A 24,387-nucleotide genomic window follows, 5' to 3' on the forward strand; every position below is an offset into this window, starting at 1 on the left:
AATTCATTATTGTTTTTAAATAAAATACAATTACAAAAAAACTTAATAACATATCCCTAACTACACATCCATATCAACAACCATCCAGTAATAAGTGCACAAAACACGGAAACAACTCTTGGTTCATTTTAAGTCATGCATGATTAAATTATTGAATTGCGGTTCAGTATGTTTGTTATTCACTAAAAAGTACCCCATGTAAGAGTCTTTCGGTCATGCATGTATGGGAACTTTTAATAGAACCGGCCGTCATGAAAATTGTTTTTTTTAAATGGAACTGCTTCTTAGTTAACAACCTTAGTCTTCAATTCTTGGGTTCTTATTTGATGATCTCTACCCCTCTCGAACACTAAGAAGAGCTCACTCTATATCTGGTGGTCTGTCATCGTCTGTTTCTGTCATATACAAAAATGTAATTGATTAGTGCACTCTGTGTGGTGGCCCTGCTGTGTCTTGGAACTATCTTCTTTGGGACACCTGTTTCTTCAAGGCCTTGCCACATTCCTCATTTTCCTGCATGTGTGCCTGCGCCATGCAGAGAGCGGCTCAGACAAAGAGGCCTGGCAGAAACACAAGATGGGATGGGTTGTCTGGAGATTATACTGTCATCTCTCTCAAACTCTGCCACCAAGGGCAAACCCTCCTATCAAATTGACCAAACAGAGCAGTCAACATGTCCAGAACTCTTTGTTTACTGTAAAGGGGTGTGTTCTTGTGGGTTGTTGGAGGCATGGATCAGTGACCTAGTGAGTTTGGCTGTGTTGCTCAAACAAAGCCTGTGTGATTAACTCTGACATGTTTTTGTGGCTGTGCATTTCTATGGAATGACGTCTAATCTGTTGAAAGCGGTTTTGATGTGGCAAGTAAGAAAAAGCAGATGCTTGTACAGTTTTGTGGTCTAATTTGAGCTTTTCCCCAGAATATGAATTCCATGTTTGTGCCTATTCTCATCCTACTTGCTAAACCTTTCACCGTGTTAATTAAAATGTAAAGAACACGCAGTCATCTGTGAACATTTTCCTTTCAAATTACATTTTGAGCATCCACCTCAATGATGAAGTTGTCCTTGCTGAAAAGTCATCTTGTCTACCAATTGATGTTTCAAGTGTGCAACAAACAGACCAAGATTGTAGCCAACTCACAGCAACTTTTGGTTAGTTATGTGCATAACTGCACGAGAATGTGTGCGAATATAATTTTTTTATTGTAGTTACAGCTTAATCATGTTCTTACATGAACAATCGAGCCACTGTAATCAAGCTTCTCTCTTAGCATTCATGAACGCACAACGGATGTAAAGATTAGGTTTCGGATTTGTAACTAGAATCGTAAAATTCTTTACCATTCACATTCCTTGTCAAAATTTACACTGAAACTTTACTTAAACTTTAAAACGTTTTAAAACTTAAAAGATTCTTTCAGTCAGAAACACAACTGTTTGTTTGTTCAGAGGATCAACTCGTGACCATGTATTAGTCATATTCCCAACTCTCGGATGTGATGTGTTTTATCACAACCTCTAGCAAAGATTAATTTTACTGCTGCCATAAACTGTTACAATCGCTTCTTTTGCAAAAATGTAAACAGTCATGACTGCTAATAAATATGAACTCCTCTCTCGACAGGCTTGACTATGGGCTGTGTCAAGAGTAAAGAGGACAAGGGTCCTACACAGAAGTACCGACCAGATCCCACCAATCCCACCCCTGGGTCACACTTGGGTCTCTACGGACCAGAACCCACTCAGATGGGCCAGTCTCCTGCCGTAAAGGGCCCCACAAACAATTTCAACAGCCGCACATCTGGGCTCACCCCATTTGGTGGCTCCTCTGTCATCACACCCTTCGGTGGGGCGTCCTCCTTCTCCACTGTTGCTGTGAGCAACCCCTTCCCCGGTGCCGTCACAGGTGAGTGGATTAAAAAAACGATAAGAGCATTACCTGTATCTCTGTGAAGTAGTTTTGTTTGAGAAAACAAGAATTCCTAAGAAACTGTATCAGATCTTTGATACCATGGCTTGCCTCATGGATCACAGGGTTTGTCATTCTCCATTCCAGGGTTTGTGTGCCCTAGAGTCCTAAACTACATTTGTGAATGAAAAGAAGCTCTTTATTGCTTTACTGCAAATACTGTATTTTCCCCTATAAATCAACCTCTTATTCACTTGTCAAATTAAATGTAATTTTGCCTGTCTGAGGTCCTTTGCTCATTAAAAACCTTCGGGACTTTGGGTCACCGTAAGGAGAAAGGTTGTTTTTGATGTTTGGTTGCTTGCAGATGGTAAGTAATTTTATGGAACTATTGTTTATTGAAGCCAGATGTTATGTAAATGAGACTGCTGAAACAATAGGTCCAGTTACATTCAAACCGAATTACAAACTACCGTTGCAGTTGAGGCCTCAATAAAAGAGAGAGTAGAAGTGATGTATTCCTCTTTGTTCAGTTAGAAATTTCCATTTGCTTCAGGCAGTGCCAAGAGAAGAGATCTCTTGATACCAATTCTGTCATTCTCTCTTTGACTCTAAGGGGCTGGTTATAAATGTAATGCGTGTCTATACCAGAAAAGAGAAATAATTCGATCTTTGTCTGTGCTTTGTAAACTGAGTAGTTTTTATCATTTGGTTTCTAAATAGTGTAATAATTGCATCGTGTCCTGTCACATGTTAAGTGTTGCTCACAGATCTCCTTTTATAGGCCACTTTAATATAATAGCCCTCAGTTGAACGCTCAGTCCATTGTGGCCTGCTGGAAATCATCTCCAGGGAGAATGTGGAGAGTTTATATCAATATCAGTACTTGTCAATGTCAGTGAGTTGGCACAGTACATTACTTTGCATACTAGGGTTGGGAACCATGAACAGGTTGTTATTCAGAACCAGTTCAATTTTTTTTTAAATGCTGACACCATATTATTTTCATGACTTTTGGTTTTGTTAAAAGTTTCCCTATGTGAACAGAACTCTATACTAAATTACTCTGACTGTGATTCCTGCATAGCCATTCAGTGGAAACGCTAAGGGCTGTAGCAAGGAATTCTGGGCCCCCTCGTTGTAGAGGGGGCCCATATAAAAAAAATACAGTTTAAAATTTGTTGTGGGCCCCTAGAATCATTACCACCTTTTACCCCATTTGCTACGGCCCTGGCAGCCATACCCACCTACTAAATCAACATTAGAAACTCACAGTGCAAACAGTGTAGTCCGATTCCTGAACAAATAATTCAAATGAGCAGGTTCTTTTGAATGTACTGCACAAAACATACAGTGTGACCAGTGTAGTCCGATTCCTGAACAAATTTATCAGAGTGGGTACTGAATTAATCTCAGACCTGCAAGTTATGACTTCTGTTATTTACAGCTCAAAATGAACCCAAGAACTTTTACTGTGTTATGAAATGTTGTACTTCAAAGAATATCCTAGGTTCAATGCAAGTTAAGATCAATAAACAGCATTGTGGCATTATGTTGATTAGTATGGAGCTACATTTATGACTATTGAAGCATGGTCTTTGCAGCATAAAAGCATGTTGAATTGCTCTATTCGAAAAGAAGTTAATCAGAGTACCGATGCACAATCTCAACCTGGTACTATTCGTTCTCACCAGTAGGTGCTGCAATGCAATTGGATGTTGACTGCTGAAGACCAAAGCTACAGGAAGGGAAAACGTCTCTGGTTACATGTGTAACCCTTGTTCCCTGAAAAAAGCGATGCTGCGCTTTGCTAAGCGCTTTGGGAACAATCCTGCATTGTGACCAGCTGTGAATATTTGTGTAACACGTCAATGAACATTGACTGGAATTTATAGCCTCGGCTGGTGAGATCATTGGATGCACCTGTGGCCAGGCTATAAATAGACGCGTCACCAGCGTGTCGTCAGATATTTTTTCTGAAGAGCAGTCCTGGGACGTCCCAGTGCGGCAAAGAAGCGCAGCATTTCGTTCCGCTTATTTCAGGGAACAAGGGTTACACATGTAACCCGATACGTTCCCTTTACTATGATCAGCTTCACTATGATGCTGCGCTTTGCTAAGCGCTTTGGGAATGCAATACCCACGCCGCCGCACTGGGGCTGTCCGGACCCCTATGGTTGTGAAGTGTGCTCACAGGGGGTCTCAGACATGAGCTTGTGATGTCGACTCAAGGACGTAAGAGCCCGGAGTAGCGTAAACATCTAACCCATAAAATTCGATTAATGTGTGCGGAGAGGACCAGCCTGCCGCATCACAAACTTGTTCAGGCATGAGCTTGAGATGTCGACTCAAGGGCATAAGAGCCCGGAGTAGTGTGAACATCTATACCATCAAATCTGATGAATGTGTGCGGAGAGGACCAGCCTGCCGCATCACAAACATGTTCAGGCATGAGCTTGAGATGTCGACTCAAGGGCGTAAGAGCCCGGAGTAGTGTGAACATCTATACCATGCTTGGTAGAGGCCGCCCACCTGTTGCGGCCCCCATAGCAGACAAATGATTGCCCTGACTTACGCCATTGGCTAGTGCAGTGGACATAAGTCTGAAGGGCATGGACTGGGCAGAGTCCGTGAAGTCTTTCCTGCTCCAGCGTTAAAAACGGCGGGGAGCAGAAGGCTACCAGATTGACAGGATGTAGTGTCGAAAAAGGCACCTTAGGAAGGTAGTCAAGATGAGGATGCAGAATGGCTTTGGCCATACCTGGGGCAAATTCTAAACAGGCCGGCAAAACAGACAGAGCCTGTAGATCCCCAATCCTCTTAAGAGAGGTAATCGCCATAAGAAAGACCATCTTGATAGTCAGAAGTCTGTCAGGCGCTGACTTTAGAGATTCAAAGGGGTTCTCTTCCAGACCCTCCAGAACTATTGCTAAGTACCATGAAGGAGTTCTGATCCTAACATGAGGCCTCAGTGGCATGGCTCCACGAATGAAGCGAGCGAGTAGAGGATTCCTCCCCAAAGGCACCCCGTCCATCAAGGCGTGGCAAGCCGAAATGGCGGCCACATAAACCCTGAGAGTAGCGGGGCATATGCCAGCTGACAGTTTTTCCTGCAGAAAGTCCAGAACTGGAACAATTTGGCAGTTAACTGGATCTGCACCATGTGAACTGCACCACTTTTCGAAGACACCCCATTTATTGGTGTAGATTCTTCTGGTAGAGTGAGCCCTAGCACTAAGAATGGCATCGATATCCTCAGGTGACAGCCCTGTGTCCCTCAGTTGGTACCCTTCAGGGGCCAAACATGAAGTTTTCACAATTCGGCCGGGGATGAAATATCGTCCCCTGTGCCTGAGACAGAAGGTCCCTCCTGTCCGGAATCGCCCAAGGCGAGCCGTCGAGGAGAGATATTAGCTCTGAGAACCATACCCTGTTCGGCCAGCGTGGCGCTATCAGTAAGAGGCAAGACCCTTGCTGGCGAACTCTGGTCAAGACTCCCGGGAGCAGAGAAACCGGGGAAAAATGCATACAGATGCATTCAGGGCCACGTATGCACCATCGCGTCCAGACCCAGGGGGGCTGGGTGACTCAGGGAGAGTCACAGTGTGCTGTTCATAGAGGCGAAGAGGTCCTCTTCTACCCTGTAAAATCTCACCCAGATTTGTTCCACTACCTAGGGGTGGAGTTTCCACTCACCCGTCTGTATTTTCTGTCTGGACAGTAAATCTGCTCCCACATACGGGCATCCAGGGATATAAACTGCCCTGAGTGACAGGGGCTTGCCCTGGGCCCCAAGGAGAATCCGACATGCCAGAAATTTAGCTGACGTGAACGTGGACCTTCTTGATGGTTTATTTAAGAGACTACCACTGTATTGCCCACCCCCACCAAGACATGGTAGCCTCTGGAGGAAGTATTTCAGGGCCAGAAATACAGCCATCAACTCGAGACAGTTACTGTGACAATCGAGCTGACGACCCTCCCATCCCCTTGAGCTGGACGACCACTTAAGACCGCTACCCAGCCCGTCAGGGAGAGGCGTCTGTCGTTAGCAGCCTGCGACGACGAGACTCACCTAGAGCGGGACCCAAGGTAAGAAACCGTGGTCTGAACCACATAGCAAGGGAACGAAGCACACGGCGCGTAACCCTTATTAGCCCTAGGGGACTGGCCCTTGGAAGAAATCCCCTGGCTTTTAGTCACAGCTGAAAAGGTCTCATATGGAGCAGGCCCAAAGGGATCACCGTGGACGCAAACGCAATGAGACCTAGTATTTGTTGATATTGGTGAACAGTGCAACCTTGACCTAGCCTGAGTTTGCTCAGGGTGTTCTGAATGGATGTGATATGAGCGGGAGACAACTGTGCCCGCATCGTGATCAAATTCCATATAACCCCCAGATAGGTGATTCCCCGGGTAGGAGAGAGAACGCTCTTTGACGTTGAGTCTCAGACCCGGAGAAGACAATCCGAAGAGTTAAGACAATATCCCTGTGCTGAACTGCCTGTTCTTGGAGCTGCGCTAAGATCAGTCTGTCGTCTATGTAATTCAGAATGCGGATGCCCTGGAGTCGCGAAGGAGCCAGTGCTGCATCCATGCATTTCGTGAATGTGCGGGGTGATAGGGCTAGGCCTAAAATCTGGGGTCTGGTCCCGGAATGCGGTGATTGGCGTGAATGTCCCCGGACATTAGCAACTTCATACAGTCTGTGGCTGCATTTCCACTGAGGTGGAAGAAATCTCCTCAAAGCCACTCCCAACACTAGCAAACAGCTTGCCCCGCACTGCTTTTAATTTTACAATTCACCTTGCGAGCATGGTGCTCTGCTTCCGTAGGAAGGAATTGAAAGTGCTTGCACACCTTCGCTCACCACACAGCAATGCAAACGTACGATAAGAAAGCCGAAGTGCTTGCATTTTTAACAACATGAACCTGAACGTCTAGATGTAGAACACAGGCTAAATATAGAAAATTACTCTAGGTTATCATCTATATCATGGAGTTTTTTTATCGCGATAAATATCGTGATCGTTTTATTGCCCAGCCCTAGTACAAAATAGATACATATTTGATTTGCACATGTGGGTGGGCATGAAAAGCACCTTTCCACGGATTGGTCAACCCGCATCATCGGTTCCTCAATGCCGTGCAACAGAATGATTATCCACCGCTGCTCAACTTTTAATGCTACTGCATATTATCTCTCATTAAGCAACTGGACTAAGGAATGTCTAACCATACTAGTCAGGTAAGGGTCTATAGACAGGGCTTCATGCCAATATTCTTCTGCATAGGCATGGGTTCTGCAACTCACATGTGCCAGAGAAATATTAGTTGTCTGTTTTAGAAATAGCCTATTGATGTCCTTTGCATCTGCAGGCAAACTTTCTTAGCCTACTTTGACACAGCCTGGTTTATTTAGTTGACTGCTATCATAATGTCAAAAGGTGTGGCGAAGCTGCTTACAGCATGATCCATTGATGTTGTAGTGAAGCATAGACCAGTATTTGGATTGCATTGGCTTTTAAAAGTGTTTAGAAAAAGATTGCAGATAAATTGTCCAGGACATTACTTAACTCAGATGTCTGAAGCGCTGATTGCTGTTAAGGTTTATACATTATATATTGATTGGAAACTATTTTTTGTCTCATTTCAATTATTTGGTCATTTCTTTGGCCAAGTAGAACATTAGTATCACTAAAATAGTACTTAATTTCTTCGGCGCTTTACCCAAAAGCATCAAAGTAGTAAAGTAAAAACTTTGTAAATTAAAGAGGGATTTTAACTGCTCTAAGGTCATAAGTACATATATATATCTATGTATATATACAGTATCTCACAAAAGTGTATATCTTTTCATGTGACAACACTGAAGAAATGACACTTTGCTACAATGTAAATTAGTGAGTGTATAGCTTGTATAACAGGGTAAATTTGCTGTCCCCTTCTAAATAACTCAACACACAGCCTTTAATGTCTAAACCACTGGCAACAAAAGTGAGTACACCCCTTACTTAACTAAACTTTATTAAGTGGCTGAAATGGTATCAGATTCTTCAATTTTGAATGAAAAATGTAGTTACTTGGGATATTTCTCAATGCATCAGCAGCTAACTAGCTCTCAGTATACTTTTACTGTGTCTTTGATTTGTTGTTGATGTTACACATTCAATCTGTATTGATTTTCTTGCAGGTGGTGTCACTTTCTTTGTGGCCTTATATGATTATGAAGCCAGGACATCAGATGATCTCTCCTTCAAGAAAGGCGACAGATTTCAGATCATCAACAACACGTGAGTTCCTCACTTCTGCTTGTGCGCTCATATTCACCCTGGGGCAGAACAGTTTGAGTGTGTCATGCTGTGGTAAAGTAGATGATCCAGCCGCAAGAATTGATTGTGCTGGATATATGATGTGTGTTTTTTTTCTTCCTTTTAATCCATCATTGTATTCTAAACTCATAGAGGGTGAAATCTGTCTGGGTTAATGCATTTCCGTAATGGGCCATCTGTACAACCACCAGCCAGGTTTAGCTTTCAATAATAGCACACAGCTCAATTACTGCTCTTGTCTGAGTGTGCAGGGCAGGTTTGAGACTTATTGAAAATTAACCAGGGCTCAGGACAAAATATGTTCCATGAATTCCAAAATGTGGTGGCAAAAATCCCTCTGTAACATTTATTTGTAACATCTGATTTATTTCATAATATTCAATTCTAGTCATAGTTAAATGTAGATTATCGCATAATTTATGAGTTTCAAATTAAGAATTTATGTTCTTTAACAGACTAAATTGAGGTCAAAGACAAAAGGATGAAAAGCGGTATATTTAAACACCCAGCATACCCTAATACATGTTAAAAATGTCCCTGAAAATCAAATCCATGGAGCAGATCTGATCTATTAAAGCCCCTTCACACCTATGAAATCGAAGAACGAATGGGCGTGTGATGCCATTAGAACAATATCTGTCCAAAACAAAGATGTTTTTGCATTATTTTTGGTAGTTGGTAACAGCTCATCATGGCAAACTTTCAGGAAAACTTCTTACCGGCTGCTAAACAGCTTCTTACTGCCATTGGTAGGTGTGTCCTGAAGCTCCACCTACTTTGAGGCCGACAACTAATTCCCATTGTCAGATATGATAAGCCAACATGAACACACTGGCATGCATAGCTGGTGCAAATTTGCCTACATCTGTATGTTCGTTCACATGAAGACATTTTTCCAGACCATCTCATGCCATTTTTGTTTTTGTTTGTTTTATTAGTCCTCAAATGGAATCAAATCAATTCAAAAACTCTTAAATGCTTATCACTATGTTGTTTGATATTCTGCTTTGCTCATATGCCATCTGTAGCCAAAAGCCATTAACACATTTGCCAGAAAAGTAGGATATGTTTCTTATCATTATTCTTTTGTCTGTATTCTGCCCTCTTTTATACACCAATCTCATGTGCATTCTACTCATAGAAAGAGGCATGAAGTCACTGATAACACATTATAATGTCACGATAGTTAAGGTTTTACATGTAGTCTTGTGCGTCCTCATTTTTGCATGCTGCTCCTAAACGCCTCCCCCAGCAGCGTGGCAGGTGTCAATGTTCACAAACAGTACATAGTCTCTGGAGTGCTTCGAACTTCTCCATGAATGTGTAGGAGCCTTTAATGGAAAATAGGCAGTTAACCCAAAAATGTGTCCTCATTTTCTCTCCCTAATGTTGTTCCAACCTGCATGACTTCTTCAGTAGTACAAGAAAGGTGATGTTAGGCAGAGTGTTAGTCTCAGTCACCATTCAATTACATTGTATGGAAAATTATGCAGTGAAAGGGAATGATGACGATTATGTTAACATTCTTCTTAACAACATCTTTTGTGTTCTACTAGAAAAGTCATTAAGGGGTTTAAAATAAGATGACGGTGAATAAATGATGACACAATTTGCATGTTTTTGAATGAACTACCCCTTAAATTTCTAAGACCACTCATGACCTTGACATTTTAATCGCAAATACCTCCATTTCCTTAACCTCCCTGCATTTTTACTTGGTTTATAACTCAGCTGGCAGATACTTGTTGCCAAATTGTTTTTTTTAGTTTGCGGTGAAGGACATGAACCCTGATAGTAAAGCAATTTGTATCTATGCTTCACCTACAGAGAAGGAGACTGGTGGGAGGCTCGATCCATCAACACCGGGCATAAGGGCTACATTCCCAGCAATTATGTGGCCCCTGCCGACTCCATCCAAGCAGAAGAGTAAGTAACTTTTCTCTTCCTGTGCTTATCCAATCATCTCATCCCTTCGCATTGTAATTAAAAGCGCATGATGGTCAGTCACACATACAGTACGCCCAGAGCCCTGGTGCTGACACACACCAACAAATGCATGACTGAAAGAAATGACTTATTCGCTTTCTGTCTCAATTTCAGTGTTGCTCTCTCAACCACATAATTTCTCTCACTCACTCCCTTCTCTCTTTTTAATACTTTTTACTTCCTGGTTCTTTGAACAAACTTTGCTTTAATTTTTCATGCTGCTGACACTCATAAATAAGTCCAGCCACTGTTGCTGATACTTGCAAGACCAGTCCTGCAGAAAGCTTGTGACTGTGCCAGTGCTCAGTGCCATGACACAAGCACTATATGAAACATTCAAAAAGGAACATCATGAAGGAACTAAATCCAGACTTTTAAAATGAAAAAACATGGACGTCAAAACAGGTTGTTTTTCAGACCTCACACTGAAAAAATATTTGCCATCATGTTCTACTTTTGTGTAGTTTATTTACATCAGTGTACCGTAATTTCCGGACTATAAGCCGCAACTTTTTTCCCACGCTTTGAACCTCGCGGCTTAAACAACGATGCGGCTAATATATGGATTTTTCCCGCTTTCAAATTTTATTTAAAAAAAATAAAAAATAAAAATTTTGTGACGTGCTCAGTTTTTTGGTGGCATGAAGCTTTCATTAGACCGGTACATTGAACAAATGAACTTTACACAGGCTTTAACGAAACACGGCTTGTAACAAAAATAAATAAGCTTTAACGAAACACGGTGTGGCAGCGGGGGCGTGGTCAAGCGCCCGTCCGGGAGAGAAAAGCGGTAAGGGCGCTTACACCTGAGCTAATGTCTAACACCTGTGTCTAATTTCAGTAAGCGTGGGTAGAGCGGCATAAAAAGGCAGCAGAGACCGAATGAGTGAGAGAGAGTGTGAGTGAGTGACATACAGACACACGTCAGTCTAGTGTTGGCGCATAGAAGCCCAAGAATTGAGAAACTTTATAAAATTGATTGTAAACATTGCTGTGGCCATTAAAAGCCTTACCTGGAACGTCAAGTGCCCTGTTTCACGTGTCCTTCTTGGGAAAACTGTCACACTGGCACCAGTGTGACAGTTTTCAGCACTTGATGTAAGCGCCCTTACCGCTTTTCTCTCCCGGATGGGCGCTTGACTACGCCCCCGCTGCCACACCGTGTTTCGTTAAAGCTTATTTATTTTTGTTACAAGCCGTGTTTCATTAAAGCCTGTGTAAAGTTCATTTGTTTCAATGTACCGGTAGGCACCTGCGGCTTATAGACAGGTGCGGCTTATTTATGTTCAAAATAATAATTTTTTTAAAATTCAGTGGGTGCGGCTTATATTCAGGTGCGCTCAATAGTCCGGAAATTACGGTAAATGCCTTTTATATTTTCAAACATTCAATACTCCACTTTATATAACATTCAATAATCCACTTTAGCATTACTGGGCAGTTGATTTATTGTAATTTGCCTCACAGATGGTACTTTGGGAAAATGGGTCGTAAAGATGCTGAGCGATTGCTGCTGGTTCCTGGTAACCAGCGAGGTACTTTCTTGGTCAGAGAAAGCGAGACCACTAAAGGTAAGGGAATCGCTATCTGTCTTAAAACATGTTCAGCTCTGGACTTTTTCTGGCCTACGCCTGGTTATCCAAGACAAACTGAAGCATAAATCTTTTCAGCGCCTCTTCAATGTGTTTCTGTATGAACATCCATTCCTTCCTCTTATCCTGGCAGGGGCGTACTCTCTCTCAATACGGGACTGGGATGAGATGAAAGGAGACAACGTGAAACACTACAAAATACGAAAACTTGACAACGGGGGCTATTATATCACCACTAGAGCACAGTTTGAGACTCTACAGAAACTTGTGAAGCATTACACTGGTAAGCACATTCAACTGGGTCAAGATTTTGAGTCCTACAAAAAATATAATAAATTTGATTTATAGTCAGGGTTCCCACTGCAAGGGAAAACTTGGAAAAAAGATTTATAGTGTTATTTTTACAATACAAATTGTTTCAAAGAAGTATATCAGGGAAATATCAGGGCATCTGTCTGTCTGTCTTGCATACATAAATGTGTTGCAATTTCATCAACATAGAGGGTTTTTGGTTTCAGGCAAAGCTGAATACCACACATGTGGAGATGGCAGGGTGGTGATTTGAAGCTTAGAGGGCTCTCTGTGACTAGCTCTAACAGGTGCCTGACATCTGCTGTGAGAAACGCCTCCCTGGTCACCCAGAATGCCAGTTAATCTTGGCTTAGTTTCCACAGGAGAATGTCTAAGAAGGGTTTTAAAATCCACATCTTTGATCTTATGAGAAGTTACATGACTGTCCAGCCACACTGTTGTTGTAGATTATGTCAGTCCCCGCAAAGCAAAACCTTCAGATTCTTCTAATTGTGCTCATTGAAAGCCATCAGCCCAGTGCAACATTTATCTCAGTGGAGCTGCACAATTATTCAAAACAAATAATCGAGATTACAATTACAGCTGTTGCAATTAACTAATCAAGAAAAGTATCAATTACATAATTCATTTTAGATCTATTCCTGTAGCCTCAAGATTTTCTATTTACAATTTTTTTTACATGAATGCAATAGACAATCAGAAAAACTGTTTAAATTAGTCTATTAGTGTAAAAGAAACAACAACCTAGCAATCTAGTATTGATGTGTTGCACAAGTTCTGTGTATAATTTATTCAAAAATGTAAAAACTAAATTTAAAACACTTTTTAAACCACCTTTAGGTTTTTATGCAATAAAACAATTCAGGAACAATTCCCAGCTTGTTTAGGATGTGTAGCCTACATAAAGAATATGGCATGCAGTTTCCCCACAAATAGTATTTTAATTTAAATGAATATTTGCAATTACAATATCAAGCAAAATAATCGTCAATTATGATTTTCGTCATAATCGTTCAGTCCTCTCAAAGTATGATTGCACACTTCTTTTAGGTTTCCCAAGGCAATCAGGGTATCCGCGGGTCCTTACAATGTCATGAATTTACTTTTTAAAATTTAAAGCCTTAAAAAGTCTTAAATTACAAGAAGTCTTAAATTTCATTTGCTGAGGTCTTAAAGCGTCTAAATCATCTCTCTCTCTCTCTTTCTCGTGCATCCGTCATTTAGCATGAGTTTAATGTTTTTTACTGAACTTACAATGTTACACATGTATAAACCTTCATAAACCCGTTAATATGAAATGCAAATGTGCGTTATTTTGTATCTCTAACACTTTTGCTCTTGCTTATAATTGACAAAGCAATCAACATTACAATTTGAAAGCGCAAGGTTGGAGCGGTCTTTTGACGCCTTTCAAATAGTTGCGCTTCCTTATTTTACACTACCTTTGACAATAATTGTAAAGTTAACAGAACTACTCAGCTGCATAGTTACACCTATTATATCTCTCATCTCCATCTCGTTAGGTCTAGGGCTGCCAACACAATTGACACTGTTCTCACGCTCTTACGCCACACGTTACTTTTCTCAAAGAAAGAAAGCAGGACACTGACAGCGCACAGACAGGCAAGACAGAGCAGCCTGCGTGATGCTGCGAGTTATTCAGACCAATCAGGGGGAAAGCAGCTGCACAGCATCACTCCCTCTCCTTCTCTTTCATAAAGATTAATCTGTTAACATTTTCAATATATCTTGTTAACTTTAAACTGACATTTTTAAGGTAACTGATGAGTTTTTGTTTTATAAATATTTCATTTAAAAATTACAATTGTCAACACGTACTTACCTTCATGCTGTTACAAACCTGTATGACTTTCTTATTTCAGTGGATATCAAAAGGAGATATTAGGGAGTTTCAGTCACCATTCACTTCCATTGAATGAAAAACAAGATACAGTGAATTGAGACTGAGACTAAATGTTTTGCTTAACATCTTTTTTGTTCCATGGCAGAGAAAAACTCATACAGACTCAAGGGTGAGCAGTGATGACAGAAATGTAGTTTTTTTAAGTGAACTGCCCTTTAACTACCTGTTAAAGGTATCTGCCAAGAAAAAAATATAGAAATGTTTTTCAGCACATGCTAGACCTTAGTCACATTAGCGGTATCTTTGATTGTTAATGACAATGACAACAAGGCTGTGCGGGATAGACATGCAGTCTCTTCGATGAGATGTACTACAGTTTAAAGTGTTTTTGGATCGTTCTGTTTGTATTAATGATTAACCATCATTAATACAAACAATACAATACAATCACAAATAGAAATGTTGTGAGTCGAAATGATCTCCTCAGTACAGTCAGCTCTGTTTGATGGCTTGAAGCCACAGCAGTCAACTAGAGGCCTCGGAATAATTTTTCAACAATGTAATCTGATAAAGTGTACTTTTTACGCATGGTTTTTGGCACCACTTCCGTGTTTAACATAAGCGGTGACGTTGCCAAAGCATTGGTCAAATGCGTCATGTCTTGCTAGAAAGCAAGTGACTAAAGAGAAGGGTCACAATATTGGCAAAATACTTTAGGCTACATACATTCATAATGAATTCATTTAGAGGTTTAATGTTGTATTAACTTGTATTAACACATAAATGCTAAATAAAATATTAAAAAAACATGTCCAGAGATATTCAAGTAGCCTCAGTGGTTTTGTATTTACCAGCTATTGCATTTGTGTTTTTTTTTTTATTGTGAAATTAACAATGAACAATACTTTTACAACATTTATTAGTATTGGTTTATATTTCATATAGTAATACATTTTGAAAATCAAATTTTTTAACATAGCTGTTCATATTCAATGCACTAACATGAACTAACAATGAACAATTGTATTTTTTATTAACTAACATTAACAAAGATTAGTAAATGCAATAAAATATTTTGCTCATTGTTAGTTCATGATAAAATTAAAGCTGAAGTATGTTCATATCCCAGCTTAATATGCAGAGACATCTATTAGTAAGCCACACATATGTTAATTTTCTCAAAAATGTAAACTGTAATCTTTCTGCTGTGCTCTGAAATTTTTCTGTTTTTGTTTTGAGTGATCCGCTTGGACCTGTCTCAAAAACGTTACTCAACCAATAGCATGAGTTGGGGAGGGACTATCTCTTTGTTTGACCAACTGCAGACGGCCCGTGATCAGAAAGCTGTTTTGAAAATAAATATTTATTGCGCTAGTGTCGCAGGAATTACGTACTTCAGCTTTTATGATTGGAATTTTATTGTGAAGTGTTACCGACATTTCTATAATCAACAGATTTGTTTCATTATGCTCAGCTCTAAAACATTATATCAACTATATATTGTTTTTGTAGAACTTTTTCAGTTTAAAACATGCTCTCAAGCCATATTGGTGTCTGATTTGTGAGGGAATCATTCTCTTGAGTCAGTTCTTTCCAATGAATCGTTTCAACCAGTTCATAAATCTGAAATATTGAGTAGCCAATTGGATTGAATAAAATATATCATTTTTTTTTATTCCTTATCCAATAATTACAAGGGAATGGTTAAGTCATGGATAATTCACTGACATTTTGGGAGCCCTGTTCTATCCTGTTCTGATTAGACTATTTAATTGTGAGAAGTTTATAACAGCCTGCCCACTTAGGAATCTGTTTTAAAAGATTCTGTGAAAGTAACATCAAACATTTGATGTAATAGTAACATCCATTCTGTTCAGATTCATCTTATCTGATATACGTCAAGCCTTAATGAAAGGCCATCAGTCATTGTCTCGCTCTCTCTGTGTTACCCTGTTCTTAAAGATTTTAATCAATTTGTTGAAAGACAGTGATTAATGGGTTTTATAGTAGGATAGAGTGATGAATTAATGACTTTTGCCTGCACTTTGGTCATTCCGTTGTCCTGTTATTTTATGGTCCTCATTGTTTAAAATGGGGACCATAAACACCTTATTTAACTTCTACAGCTGTTCTCTCACTCGCTATGGCATCATTCTCTCTGACATCAGTCTTATATGCATCTGTGTTTGTATGTATAGAGCATGCAGATGGGCTGTGCTACAGACTGACTGCGGTGTGTCCGACGGTGAAGCCACAGACTCAGGGTCTGGCTAAAGATGCATGGGAGATCCCAAGAGAATCACTGCGTCTGGAGCTCAAACTGGGTCAGGGCTGCTTCGGCGAAGTCTGGATGGGTAAGACAGATTTGCACACTGTACACGAAACTCAAACTAATGGCCAGTGGTACAAATAGGCCACATAACTAGTTAGCTATAAGGCTAACAGGCCTGATTGGCATGCCAAACACGTACAGTGGTCCCAAAAGTTTTTGGACTTAGAATGTCAATGTCGTGCATTAGATATTGAAATATCATATCAAGTGGCATCTGCAAAGAAATTATGAGACATTTTTATCAAAACCAGCTTTGCTTTTCTTAGACATTTTTGCAAATACTTTTAACCATCTGGCCTCTGGTTATTTTTAGTGGATGTATGAAGTCAGTTCCTCACAAGTTTACACAAGAGCCCTTGCAGAGTAACCACAGATGTAGTTCTTCACATTAACTGTGGACATGTCCAAATACTTTGTAGTAAACAGAAAATTGTTATATCATTTTGAAAACCTAAGCAACTTGGAATTGTTGAACATGAAATGTTTGCCTATGTGTGCTTGTGCTAGTGCTATCTTTAAAATAAATGCTACTTGGTTAGATATTTTGTTGTCTAATGCAATGATATTTCATACATTTCTAAGGGGCTTAAGTGTCCACTTTTTGAGGCCAATGTACTTCAATATTGTTATGTGAGCACATAATAACAGTACATATACTTGGAATTTCAGATGCATGTCTGTTGTTGTTTTTTTTTTCCAAATGTGCTGTAGTTTGAAGTGAAATGTTATTTCACTGGAGAGAGGTGTGTGAGCGTGGGTTATTAAGGACTGGTGTCTTTTCTTACTGCTTTCAAACCACAGCCTGATGCAAGCTCCAGCATGCCACATCATATAGCACAATCTGAGGAATTGCACTCATTGTGTTTGTGCATGTGTTCCAACATGCAAAATAGGCTGCACATAATTGTTTTGTCATGAGCTGGCAATATATGCCAACCGCTTAATCAGGTTTTTCTCAATACTGTCTACCTCGGACTGGCAAAGCAACATTCTTCACCTGTTTTGTAATATTATGTTAGGAACTACAGGGGCCTCTTGTGTTGTATTATTATAATTCTTATTATTATTATTATACATTTTTTTCAGTGTTCTCTCATTTCTTGCCATGAGGAGAATTTTCTTACATGATGTTCCACATGTTTTTTCTGAGTATGATGTTTGTTTCGTTTATCAAACAGGAGCATTATAGTATATTATTACTTTTAATTATTATTTAAAAGCTAATTCAGGTGTAGCTTGGCACCTCTGTTTCCAAAACAACCATACTGCCAGGTCATTGACGGAAGCAAATGTTTTTGTCCCATAAATAAAATTGTAACCACCTCGATTTCCATTGCAACAATATTTTGTCACTACCGATTTCTCTATTCTGGTAATTACTTTTTATGAAATATTATTTAGGATTAATATTGTGATATTTTTTTTTTTTTTGCTTTAAATTTCATTTGAAAATCTAAGAATCAATACTTCTATTAATAATTTGGAACTGCTTTTTCTGGATTATTAACCCTGATTACAATTCTTTGTTTTTGATATAAGAAATAATTTTTTGGTAACAGTTTATTTTACGTAGTCCTTGATACAGAGTAATTACTTAGTTAATTACTTAGTAATAAACTTTGTCATTACATGTACCAAAATGTAATTAACATGTAAGTAAGTTATGGTACAGCCTGTACTTACAGATTGTAATTACACACATGTAATAGGCAGCTACTGTTACACATATGTAACAAGCCGAGTCTGTTACATACGTGTTACAAACTTGGTACACTGTAATTATGTAAGAAAGTACTTAGTACCACACAATGTAACAAGAAGTACTTAAATATATTAGGCTACTAAAGTCTGCAGTTACACATGGCAAATGTGTACGTTTTGTAGCATTACATGTATGTAACATAAAATAAAGTGTATCAAGATTGTACTTGAGTGCAATTCATGTGTATCTACATACCTTATCCATCTTAAACAACCCACTAGTTCACCACTAAAATACATGCATTAGCTTCTTTATTACATTAAAATTACAGAAAATTACACAGGTATAAGCTACGTAAAATAAAGTGTATCAAGACTGTACTTAAGTGGACTTCATGTGTATCTACATACCTTGTCCATATGTACCTTAGTTTGAATTAACTCACTAGTTCACAGCTTAAATACATGCATTAGCTTCCTAATTACATTGCAACTACAGAATATTACACAGGTATAAGCTACGTAAAATAAAGTGTATCAAGACTGTACTTAAGTGGACTTCATGTGTATCTACATACCTTGTCCATATGTACCTTAGTTTGGGTAAACTCACTAGTTCACAGCATAAATACAAGCAGTAGCTTCCCAACTACATTACAATTACAGAATACTGTATTTTAACTCAATAGTGTAGAGTTGAATTGATGTGGTTACCCTTTCCATCCACCTGCCTGCACACAAAAGGTGACATTATCAAAATGACAAGTCAAATTGTAAATTTATTTTCCCCCTTCAAATACAACATATAATTAGCAATGTAATTAGGAAGCTAATGCATGTATTTAAGCTGTAAGCAATTACTCTGTATCAAGGACTACGTAAAATAAAGTGTTACCAATTTTTTTCTTTGGGAATGAATTAAAAAAATATATAGTTTTCTTGGAAACGGTAATTGTGAAATAGGATTGTTTTCACCTTAGAAAACAAATGTTCTGGATATAAAAGAAAGCTTAAAGTCTGAAAGCACTGGAGACTTTCAAATTCTAATCCTTTGAAAAGAACTGGTTAATTTAACGTACTGTATTAAATAGTTTTTTTTTTTTTTTTGCTTTCTTTCTGCACCTCTCATTTGTTCTTTCTTTTGTTTCTAGGAACATGGAATGGCACAACTAAAGTAGCTATAAAGACTCTAAAGCCTGGTACCATGTCTCCTGAAGCCTTCCTGCAAGAGGCCCAAATCATGAAGAAGCTTCGGCACGACAAGCTGGTGCCCCTGTATGCCGTTGTGTCTGAGGAGCCAATTTACATTGTCACAGAGTACATGGGCAAAGGTAAATCGCACTTAGTCTTGTTCTTTGCTATTTATTTACAAAGGAGTTCCAGACAGTTCAAGGTATTTTGTATTACATTTTCTATAATATGTTTCCCAGTGCTGCTTGGCATGAGGCAAAATTAATGTCAGTAATGTGTGTGTTGCACAGTACATGTAGATATTTCCATAATCCAAGATGACGTGGCCATGACCAGTGAAGCGCACATGAGACTTAATTACTGCTCACAGTTGATTCCAATGGAGTTTGACATTACCGCATGTTGCTAAGCCTATGCTAATAAGCACAAAATAATACATAGCGTGCACACAAATGCTGTATGAAACAATCACATGGACTCATATATGTATATATATATATATATATATAATATATTACGCATACACACACACACACACACACACACACACACACACAGTTGAAGTAAGAAGTTTACGTTTCATATTAGCAAACTATAGTTTTGGCAAGTCACTTAGGACATCTACTTTGTGCATGTCATTGTTCCAACAATTGTTTACAGAGAGAATTTTTCTCTTTTAATTGACTATATCACTATTCCAGTTGGTCAAGTTAACTGTGCCTTTAAGCAGCTTGGAAAATTCCAGAAAATTATATCAAGCCTTTAGACAATTAGCCATTTAGCTTCTGATAGGCTAATTGGAGGTGCACCTGTGGATGTATTTTTAGCTTCTCAGTGTCTTTTTGTTTGACATCATGGGAAAATCAAAAGAAATCAGCCAAGACATCAGAAAAAAATTGTGGACATCCACAAGTCAGACTTATCCTTGGGAACAATTTCCAAATGCCTGAAGGTACCATTTCCGTCTGTACAAACAATAGTATGCAAGTATAAACACCATGGGACCACGCAGCCATCATACTGCTTAGAAGGAGACACATTCTGTCTCCTAGTGATGAACATAGTTTGGTGTGAAAGTGCAAATCAATCCCAGAACAACAGCAAAGGACCTTGTGAAGATGCTGGAGGAAACAGGTAGACAAGTATCTACCGTAATTTCCGGACTATTGAGCGCACCCGAATATAAGCCGCACCCACTGATTTTTAAATAAAATATTATTTTGAACATAAATAAGCCGCACCTGTCTATAAGCCGCAGGTGCCTACCGGTACATTGAAACGAATGAACTTTACTCAGGCTTTAACGAAACACGGCTTGTAACAAAAATAAATAGGCTTTAACGAAACACAGTGTGGCAGCGGGGGCGTGTTCAAGCGCCCGTCCGGGAGAGAAAAGCGGTAAGGGCGCTTACACCTGAGCTAAATTATGTGTTTGGCATTAACTCATTCTCTCTACTATTATTCTGATATTTCACATTCTTAAAATAAAGTAGTGATCCTAACTGACCTAAGACAGGAAATGTTTCAACGATTAAATGTATTTGGCTAAGGTGTATGTAAACTTCTGACTTCAACTGTGTGTATGTATGTGTGTGTGTGTATATATATATATATATATATATATATATATACACACACACACACACACACAGTGTATTGTATATATATATACAATACACTGGCAGCCACAAGTTTGGAAAAATGTACAGATTTTGCTCTTATGGAAAGAAATTGTTACTTTTATTCAACAAAGTGGCATTCAGCTGATTTGAAAAAAAGAAAATTCAGAACTTCTTAAACTATTTCAAATAGTTCTCATAAAAATCCTCCATGTGCAGCAATGCCATTTTTGCAGATCATTGGCTTTCTAGCTGTCAGTTTGCACCTGAGTCTTCTCTTTACTCTTGTACGTGAAACTGGTTTTGAGCAGGTAGAATTCAATGAAGCTGTCAGCTGAGGAAATTTGAGGCATCTATTTCTCAAACTAGAGACTCTGATGTTCTTATCCTCTTGTTTGGTTGTATCTGGGCCTTCCGCATCTCTTTCTGTTTTTGTTAGAGCCAGCTGTCCTTTGTCTTCGAAGACTGTATTGTACACCTTTTGTAGGAAATCTCCCTTTTTTTGGTAATTTCTAGCACTGTATAGCCCTCAATACATTCCTCAATACAATGATTGACTGATGAGTTTCTAGTGAAAGCTGTTTTTTGACCTATTATTGACCTTAAGACATGCCAGTCTATTGCATACTGCGGCAACTCAAAAACAAACACAAAGACAATTTTAAGCTTCATTTAACAAACCAAATATCTTTCAACTGTATTTGATGTAATAGCATATAAAAGTGATTTTCTTGTTCCAAATTAGCAATTTAGCATGATTACTCTAGGGTAAGGTGTTGAAGTGATGGCTGCTGGAAATGTGGCCTGTCTAGATTTGATAAAAAATAGCTTTTTTCAAATAATGATGGTGCTGTTTTTTAAACCAGTAATGTCCTGACTATACATTGTGATCAGTTGAATGCCACTTTGGTGAATTAAAGTACCAATTTCCTTCCGAAACATCAAAATCTGTACAGTATTCCAAACATTTGGCTGCCAGCGCGCGCGCGTGCGTGTGTTTTTTTTATACGATTTTTCAGCTATGTCCTTTCTTTTTGTCAACTCTGTCAGATATTTATGAAAACATTTAAAACTCAGGCAATATCAAAGACAGCCTTCATCATCTTTTTTATTTTTTCCTGCGAGTCCAACAATATTCAGTCAGTTTGAAACCGCCTTGTATTCTCAATTCTCTTATCATTTACGCACCTTCATGCCATCCCAGATGTGTACGACTTTCTTCTGCTGAACACAAATGAACATTTTTAGAAAAACATCTCTGCTTTGTAGGTCCATATAAGGCAAGTGAATGGTGGCCAGAACTTCAAAGGTCTAAAAAGCACATAGGCAGCATATAATTTATTCACATGACTCCAGTGGTTAAATCCATATAGTCAGAAGTGATATGATAGGTGTGGGTAAGAAACAGATAAATATTTATGTCCTTTTTTACAATAAATTCTCCTCCCTGCCCAGTAGGTGGCGATATGCACAAAGAATGCAAATTGCCAAAAATTAAAGAAGAATGTGAAAGTGGAGATTGATGGCAAAAATGTATTAAATATTGATCTGTTTCTCACCCATATTTATCATATTGCTTGAAAATATGGTTTTAAACACTTGGGACTGGATTACTTAATATGCTTTTTGGACCTTCAAAGTTCTTTCCATCATTCACTTGCATTGTATGGACCTACATAGCTGAGATATTCTTCTGAAAATCTTTGTTTGTGTTCAGCAGAAAAAAGTAAGTTATACACATCTGGGATGGCATGAGGGTGAGGAAATGATGAGAGAATTCTAGATTTGTCTTAGTTCTTTTAATTGCAAATTACAATTTATGCAGATTTTATACTTGTTATATTTATTTCAACTTGTTATATTTATTGACAGGCTAATGTTGCTTAACTCTTTCCCCGCCAGCGTTTTTAAAAAAAATTGCCAGCCACCGCCAGGGTTTTTGACGATTTTTGCTAAACTTTAATGGCCCGCAGAATATTTTCTTGCATGAATATATGAAGATGCTATATATCAAAATAAAGATCTGAGCCTCTGCTTTTAGGCAAAAAAAAACGATTTTATTTTATCTTCATTTGTTCTTTTTTTATTGCCACTTGAACAGAGGTAGGTTTTGTCAAAAACAACATTTCGGACAAAAAGCTGAGAAAAAGGCATTTTTATCAAACAAGTGCTTTAGAATTAGTATGGTGTTCCACTTCACGTTTGAGACGATCGCAGTCTGTTTCTTTGATCAAAGAGTTGCGTACTCTTTCAAAACATGCGCGCGGGTCTTCCTTACCGTATACCACCTAAAACACGTATACCCGGAAAATTCCGTGTTTGGCGGGGAAGCGTTTTTTCATAAAACCCGGAAAATTCCGTGTTTGGCGGGGAAAGAGTTAAGGGGATACTTGGAAGTAAACAATTTAATTTATAGGGTTCAGCTGACAAATATATTGCAAACCTCAGTTTATAGAAAAAAACATTTCACTATCACCCATGTTGGTAATGTTGAATAAACAAAACTACATCTTTATTCTCTGCACCACTGTGTTTCAGGGAGTTTGCTCGACTTCTTAAAGGAAGGTGAGGGCAAATACCTCAAGCTGCCCCAGCTGGTGGACATGGCTGCCCAGGTGAGAGAGAAACCCCACTATCAATGACTTGAAGGTTATGCCAGCCAGCTCTGTTTTCCTCTGCCGCATTTAATAACACACAGCTGGCCAATCTTCAGAAGCATGTCATGGAGTACCTGGACGTGCCGGCTTCTCCTCGAGTGGCAGGGTTTAACTTTCAACCTCCATCTGGCTGCCATATTTATTTAATATCTGATTTTACATCCTGCTGCCTGTGTGTTTCTCTCAGGCACTATGATCCTCATTTCCCACCTAATGCCTGTAGCGCTTAACCGCTGCTCCTGTGGGGCCACTTCACTTTAATGGGTCTACTCATTTCTGCTCTGTTCACTTAAAATGCTTGCGCTTGCTCTCTCTTTTTCCTCCCTCCTCCTCTTGCGCTGTCTCCCTCTCCTCCCCAGACTCCCATCACTGCCGCATTGCGTGGCTGAAGCTTCAATCTCCCTCTCACATCTGAGCCTCTAAGGGGACGTATTGAATGCGAAAAGCATTTGGACAGATTTTCAAGATGATATACACTGCCTGGCCAAAAAAAAAAGTCACCGTTTGGATTTAAATTAGCAGATACTTAAGACCCTATGATTGGATAATTATTGGAGTGATTAATATGTTTCAGCTGGCAACAATTCTTTTAACCCTAACTGATGCAGTGTATACTTTAATTTCTTAAACAACCATGTCGTAAGACGTATCCGTGGTTGTGGAAAATATATTACTGTGTTTCAGAAGGGGCAAATTATTGGCCGGCATCAAGCAAAGAAAACAACTAAGGAGATTGCTGAAATCACTGGAATTGGGTTAAGAACTGTCCAACGGGTTATTAAAACCTGGAAGGATAGTGGAAGAATGTGGTCTTAAAAAACCTTGATTGATTGTGATCGGAGATCACTAAATCACTTGAAGTCACATTGTAAAAAAATCAACAGTAGAACT

General features: G+C 39.1%; 1 protein-coding gene across 1 annotated transcript in view; it reads left to right on the forward strand.

The window, feature by feature from the left end:
* Nucleotides 1-24,387, forward strand: part of LOC127648695 (tyrosine-protein kinase yes-like) — a 52,429-nt gene that overhangs the window by 18,724 nt on the left and 9,318 nt on the right. The window contains exons 2-9 of the mRNA XM_052133414.1: nucleotides 1,626-1,907; nucleotides 8,104-8,203; nucleotides 10,070-10,168; nucleotides 11,696-11,799; nucleotides 11,954-12,103; nucleotides 16,195-16,350; nucleotides 19,181-19,360; nucleotides 23,378-23,454. Of these exons, the coding sequence (XP_051989374.1) occupies nucleotides 1,634-1,907; nucleotides 8,104-8,203; nucleotides 10,070-10,168; nucleotides 11,696-11,799; nucleotides 11,954-12,103; nucleotides 16,195-16,350; nucleotides 19,181-19,360; nucleotides 23,378-23,454 (1,140 nt within the window). The 5' untranslated portion in view covers nucleotides 1,626-1,633. The remainder of the gene's footprint in view (nucleotides 1-1,625; nucleotides 1,908-8,103; nucleotides 8,204-10,069; nucleotides 10,169-11,695; nucleotides 11,800-11,953; nucleotides 12,104-16,194; nucleotides 16,351-19,180; nucleotides 19,361-23,377; nucleotides 23,455-24,387) is intronic.

Source organism: Xyrauchen texanus, chromosome 9 (genome assembly GCF_025860055.1).
Source record: "Xyrauchen texanus isolate HMW12.3.18 chromosome 9, RBS_HiC_50CHRs, whole genome shotgun sequence".
Classification (NCBI taxonomy): Eukaryota; Metazoa; Chordata; class Actinopteri; order Cypriniformes; family Catostomidae; genus Xyrauchen; species Xyrauchen texanus.